The 6,307-nt window shown below is 52.3% G+C and overlaps 1 protein-coding gene across 1 annotated transcript; it reads left to right on the top strand.

Moving 5' to 3' along the window:
- The first annotated feature begins 2,410 nt into the window (after positions 1 to 2,410).
- On the top strand, positions 2,411 to 5,854 carry HOXB1 (homeobox B1). Its single transcript, XM_004684289.2, has 2 exons — positions 2,411 to 4,122; positions 4,576 to 5,854. Exons 1-2 carry the CDS (start codon positions 3,543 to 3,545, stop codon positions 4,902 to 4,904), a joined length of 909 nt encoding a protein of 302 aa, XP_004684346.1. The 5' UTR covers positions 2,411 to 3,542; the 3' UTR covers positions 4,905 to 5,854.
- Positions 5,855 to 6,307: the final 453 nt, after the last annotated feature.

Here is a 6,307-nt window from a genome sequence, read left to right as displayed (position 1 = left end):
AGTAAGTAGTATTAAATCCATTCTTCTCTGAGGCTGAAACTCAGAGAAACTGGGGAACTTGTCCAGGGTTATAATGTTAAGAAATAGCCAAGCAAGAATGTGAAACCAATAGTCTCCTTACAATATATATGGTTCTCAACCAGATTTGTGACAATGTAATTAGCTTGCATTAATAAAGAAACACCACTACATTAAAATTCCATCCTACCCACCTTTTATTAAGAAAAAAATATAACCATGAATACCCTCTCCATTCTCAAGTTCCAGTCTGTAGCTTGGGCTTAGTCTCCAAGGTCTGAACTAAGAGAGAAAGCAGACAGATACATGAGGATCTACTGATACACTTTTCAGGCTGTTCCTGCCAGCCTCCTGCCTCCCCGCCCCAGCAGAAGCAACTTCCTCTAGAGAAAAGTCCAGAATCCCAGAATTGGGTGTAAACTTCTCACATAGTCCCATTCTCTTTAGAATGGTTCTGCTTGACTTTCCAGTGTGATCTGTAACAGCACCTCTGGAGGATAGGTCAGTTCTAAAACCTGACCGTGTTCTATTTGTGGGCCTTTGTGTTCTAACTCAGGTTACACAGAAGAGGAAATCAACTTTATTTCTTCGGTGTTGTGTCCAACAGATATTCTCTGGTGAATTTCATTTGGTCAGACAAAAAAATCCCATAATGCCTATAGTTACTCCAGATGTGAACTTCTCTTTGTTTATTTTGTTTTGCACTCAGCCATGGGCTTAGCTAGGAACCCAGATGTCATGGACTTTCTCCTTAATTCGAAGCGTGAGGATGCTTCTTTCAAGGAAGAGACTTGGGAATCTAGGAAGCCAAGTTGCTGTTTCTTCAGGTTCACTTTGCTGGGTCTGGGAGAGGAATTTTGGAAAGTTTTCATTGATCTGCTATCCAAGGGAAGATAGCAAGACTGGATGACTTGGAAAGCACAGTGAATTTGGACAGCTGAGGTCAAAGCAGTCACTATAATTGACAGTATAACTTGGCCCACTCTTTCTCTTCTGGTTGGTCCTAATAATAGACTGCTGGTGACTTTAGCTGTTGTGAGGGAGATTGCATCTCCCCTGCCCACAGACAGATTTCTGATCTTTTGTTAAACTGATTTGGAATTTACTTCCTTTTTTAGACCTCAAATTGTTCCCTTGCTAGAAAGGCAAGAGATGCAGTGAGTCACTTCTCCCTGTATTGAGGGAAAGGTGGAAAGTGAAGAAGTATCAAGTCTGTTAGCATCAGGGCAGCCAAGTCATATGTAGGTCTACCCAGGCAAGCAGGGAACCCTGGTTTCCCAAGCCCTTCTTCTCCAGCAGCCTCGGTGGAGACTGTCTTAAAGCAAGAGGAAAATATTGGGAGCATTTATAAACCTAAAAAGGGGAAATGGACATAACCAGCTTGTTCTCACCCCAACACTCCTTTTCCCTCCAATCCCACTGCAGGATACTCCCACCCCATCCCATCTCAACTCTCCCTCCCTTTGTCTGCCCACAGCCCTGTGGTAATGGCCATTTTCTCTCCTTCCCGCCTTGCATCTCTCTTCAGGAAGTTACCAGCTGGTCTTCCTCCCCCCAACTTGTCCTGATCCTTTGCATAGTGAGGGGGGAAGGGGCAGGGGCCCTGTGAAATGCTTTGAGCCCTTTCGTTACTGCAAACTACGCAAGACTCACAGTTATGAAGAGAAGAGAAAGGCACTGTGGTTCTGGTGATAGAGCTAAAAGCAGGAGGGATGAGTACAGAGGATGGGAAAAGTAAGGAGGAACGGAAAACTGAAAGACACAGACAGTGAGAGACCACTTCACTTCGGGGCTCCTAGCAGAGATGAGCATTCACCCTGCCCCTTTCAGGGGTGGAGACCTAAGAAGTTTTGCAGGTCCTTGCTGGACTTCTCCCACCTGCTTTCCCTTCCTCTCCTGAGCTCAACTGTTGACAGAGCTCTGCCCTGAATCTTGCCTCCTGCACTTGCCCTAGCCCCAGCCTCAGGCCTCCCAGGCCTGGCAGACACCCTGACAGGTTACAAATGAGTGTGGGTGTTGGATTGAGGCAAGCTCTTGTCCTCGGAGTCTGGAGGAGGAGAATCAATGGGCTCTACCTAGAGCTTCTCTTCCAGTCCCTTCCTGGTTTGAAGAGAGTGAGTGAAGCACTTCCTGTGCTCCTCCCCTCCCCCAACCCAACCCACAGAAAGGAGCTGAAAGGGTAAGACTTTGCTGGGCTTCAAGTGCTCCACAGTGACGCTTGCTCTCCTTCTCTGAGCAAACGCCCTAGATTTATTCCAAAAAAAAAAAATGTAATTGAACATTTGAATAATCTTCAAGAAGTAATTGGTATTGAATGTATGGATTGTTGACCTGGGATTTGGGGGTGGGCTGGCAGAGGTGAAGAGGGCGAAGGAGAGAGGGGCATGAGGGATTCTGAGGAAGGCAAGAGGCATAGCAGTATGAAAGGCTTTGGGAAGAGAATAAAAAATTACCTCCTCTTTACCTTAAACATCACCCAGCTCTGTGCTCATTGCGGCCCTCTGGAGAGATACAGGGAGTTATTTGAAGCTGAGTGAGTGAGCCAGCTACAGCTCTGGATGGCTAAAGAGAGGATAAATACATCTAAAGAGATGAATTGATGGATTGGTAGCAAACGAATATAAATATGGAGAGAGATGGACGAAGAGAAAGATGGATTGAGACAGAGAGAATATAAAGAGAGGCTGAGGGAGAGAAATGAATGTGTGAATGAGGAGAGAGTGTTTACGTGGAGAGATGGAGCAAGAAAGGCAGCTCCTCTCAGCCTTCTCACCACTTTTCCATCCTGCTTCCACTTTCCCAACCCTCGCTGAAAGAATCTCCCTTTAGATTCTAGACACTGCCTTACACCCTTAGGTGTTTTGCACCCTCTTCTTTCACAGTCATCCATTTGGCCTAAGATAACATACCTCACCCAGATGTCCTAGCCCATCACCCCAAGACAAACTGGGGGAGAGAAATGAAGAGTGGGAGTTCTGGGCAAAGTAAAGGGGCTGGGTTTCCCACCTCCAGGGTCTACAGCCTGGGGGAAGGCTCCTTTGGGGGGCTGGGAAGAGTGAGGGGCAGCTGGGTTGAATTTGTCCAAATCTAATAACCCAGGAGCCTATTGAAGGCCTTGGGGGGTAGGAGGGGAGGAAAGTCTTGAATATTCCCCTAACTTTTTCCCCCTCTCCCTCTGGTCCCTTCTTCCCAAAAGTCTTTGAAGAAAGATGTTTTTGACGCTTCCATGTCGCTCTCAGATGGATGGGCTGTGGGTGATTGAAGTGTCTTTGTCATGCTAATGCTTGGGGGGTGATGGATGGGCGCTGGGGCTGCCAAACTCTGGCCCACTGCGCCCATTGGCCTGGGAGAGATCACATGTGCCCCTCCACCCCCACTCCCTACCCCTTCCTAGGGGAGCCCTGGCCCAGCCAAGCTGGGCCAGGCCATGGATGCAAGCTTCAGCTCTGTGACATACTGCCGAAAGGTTGTAGGGCAAGAGGGTGTCTCCCCCAAACGGGCGGACCCTCCTGCGGCCTCCACGCATGGACTATAATAGGATGAACTCCTTCTTAGAGTACCCACTCTGTAACCGGGGACCCAGCGCCTACAGCGCCCACAGCACCCCTAATTCTTTCCCCCCTAACTCCGCTCCGGCTGTTGACAGCTATGCAGGCGAGGCCCGCTATGTGGGGGGTCTCCCCAGCCCCACTCTCCAGCAGAACTCTGGCTATCCTGCGCAGCAGCCGCCCTCCGCATTGGGGGTGCCCTTTCCCAGCTCTGTACCCTCGGGGTACGCGCCAGCAACCTGCAGCCCTAGCTTTGGACCTTCTCAGTACTACCCTTTGGGGCAGCCGGAAGGGGATGGAGGCTATTTTCATCCTTCAAGCTATGGGGCCCAGCTGGGGGGCTTGTCGGAAGGCTATGAAATGGGTGGATCTGGCGTGGGGCCGGGACCCTACTCTTCTCAGCAGCCCCCTTATGGGAACGAGCAAACTGGGAACTTTACACCGTCCTATGCGGATCTCCTCCCGGAAGACAAGGAATCGCCCTGCCAGGCGGAACCCAGGCCGGCGGCCCGGACCTTCGACTGGATGAAGGTTAAGAGGAACCCACCGAAGACAGGTAGGCTGGGCGTGGTGCTCCGTGCTGCCCCGCACAGCGCGCGGTGCTGCCGGCCCTGAGGGGTCCCTGCCTAGGCTGGGCTCTCCTCTGCACTTTGCCCCGGTGGAGGCAGGTAAGAACATGCCTGGACTCACAGGGTCTCCCCACCCAGTGGGTGCCGGGTTACCCTTAAGAGTCTCTAGCCACCTCCTCACTTCCTGGTCTGTGAGCCCAGCACGAGGTCTGTCTGCGGAGGGCGCGGCCGGGCAGGGGAGATTGGATGGAAGTATGGGGAGTTTGTTTTAGATTTGGAGATCACTTTGGGAGGGGGACTGGTGAACCAGGGGGGAAATTCAGAGCTTAAGTTGAACAAAACGGTGAAAGGGAGGGCGGGGTCCAAGCTGGCCTAGGAGGAGGAGGAGTGGGGAAGAGGAAAGAGGAGAGAGAACTGACGTGATTCTTCTCCTCCCCCAGCAAAGGTGTCCGAACTGGGCCTGGGCGCCCCGGGCGGCCTCCGCACCAACTTCACCACGCGACAGCTGACCGAACTGGAGAAGGAGTTTCATTTCAACAAGTACCTGAGCCGAGCCCGGCGAGTGGAAATCGCCGCCACCCTGGAGCTTAATGAGACACAAGTCAAGATTTGGTTCCAGAATCGACGCATGAAGCAGAAGAAGCGCGAGCGGGAGGGAGCCAGGGTGCCCCCCACCCCGCCAGGTTGTCCCAAGGAGGTGGCTGGAGACACCTCCGACCAGTCGACCTGCACTTCCCCGGAAGCCTCGCCTAGTTCCATAACCTCGTGAACGCAACCTCCCTACCAGCCCGGCTCCGTGCGCGGAGGGACCCAGTGCAGCCCTGCTCGTCGCTCCCAGCCCCGCAGTCAGCTTCCCCGCGCAGACCCTCTCCAAGGCTGTGGCTCCAGTTTAGAGCTGCCTTTGGGAGGAATGGGGAAACGCTTTTCTCTGGTCTGGGCTGGGTGCTGAGGGCTGGGGACCCTAGATGGCCAGAGGCCTGGGAAACACCAAACCTGTCAGATGGGGAGGCAAGAGTTTCCTTCCATCTTTGATCTGGGGATCAGCACATGGGTGGGGTTGCAAACAACCACACCCTAGAGAATGAGAATTCTCTCCCTTCCGACTTCTGTTTGTTCAGTTAGTGCCTTTGAGCTCCGGGCTCTTCTCATGCACTCCTATCCCAACTCACCCTTCTGGCTCAGGGCAGACAGAGGGCCTTGAAGTCCCTTGTGTGGGAGATGCTTGGGTTCGGGCATATTACCAGTGCCCAATCTCCCCAGTCACCACAGCACCAGCTGCCTTGCGACAGACCAAAAAGCCCCAACCTAACCTTATTAAACCCCTCCCTGCACATTTATATTGCACTAATGCAGCCTCCAGAGGTTGTTTTCTGAGACCTGCTTCCTCCCACCAGTGACCTCATCTCAGAGTCGCCAAAGTGTTTGGAACTTGGCACTCCGGGAGACTTCTGGAATGCTGTGCAAGCGCTGGCCTTAGCAAGCCTCTACCAGGAAGGTGCAGGCACACCCCATCCTCCCCTATTTATTGCCCCCTGGGAAACCCAGGGCCCTCTTCTCTCCACCCTGGAACAGCCCAGGTGCAGTGAGAGCTCCTAGAAACAGCAGCATTTCTCTGGACCTTGGAGACTGTGGAGACGCTCCCCAAATTTCTGGAAGCCTGAGCCCCAAGCAAGCCAAGTTGTCTCTGTACCTCCAACTACCTCATTTCAATAAAATCTGTGTTTCCTCTCTCCCTGCCTGCTTCTGCTCCTCTACCTAGGAGAGATGAGGCTTCCAATTCTGAGGTCCCTGATGGAGAGTTGAGCAGAGTTGGCCAGGTTGGTCTGGAAAGAGTGGAGCTTTAGCATCTAAACTGGATAAGGAGAGAGGCTCACTGGGAGGGTCCAAAGTAGAACTGGAACCAGACTTCTAGGTCTGACAGTCTCCAGTCCTCAGTGTCTTTGGAGGAACCAGAGGAAAGAGGGGGTGGGGAGGAAACTGTTCAGCTGGTCCTGAGAGGAAGGCAGTAAGGGAGAGAGACAGAGGACAGAAGGATGTCCTTACAGAAGGATGTAAAAAGGGGCGCAGCTAGGGTGTGGAGGTCTTGTACCCCTCCTCCTTCTCCAAGCCCTCCCAGGCCCCAGGTTTGGCCCAGAATGGTGTAAATATTTGCTAAAGGAGAGAAGAGGGTGG

This window comes from Condylura cristata, unplaced genomic scaffold (genome assembly GCF_000260355.1).
Source record: "Condylura cristata isolate star-nosed mole 26May11 unplaced genomic scaffold, ConCri1.0 scaffold00017, whole genome shotgun sequence".
NCBI classification, from domain to species: domain Eukaryota; kingdom Metazoa; phylum Chordata; class Mammalia; order Eulipotyphla; family Talpidae; genus Condylura; species Condylura cristata.
This window is presented reverse-complemented; position numbering and strand designations above follow the sequence as displayed.

Excerpts from the sequence above, each read along its gene's own strand:
- HOXB1 (XM_004684289.2), top strand. The coding sequence starts at position 3,543 with ATGGACTATAATAGGATGAACTCCTTCTTAGAGTACCCACTCTGTAAC. Across the intron at positions 4,123-4,575 it reads GAGGAACCCACCGAAGACAG|CAAAGGTGTCCGAACTGGGC; the intron begins GTAGGCTGGGCG and ends CTCCTCCCCCAG.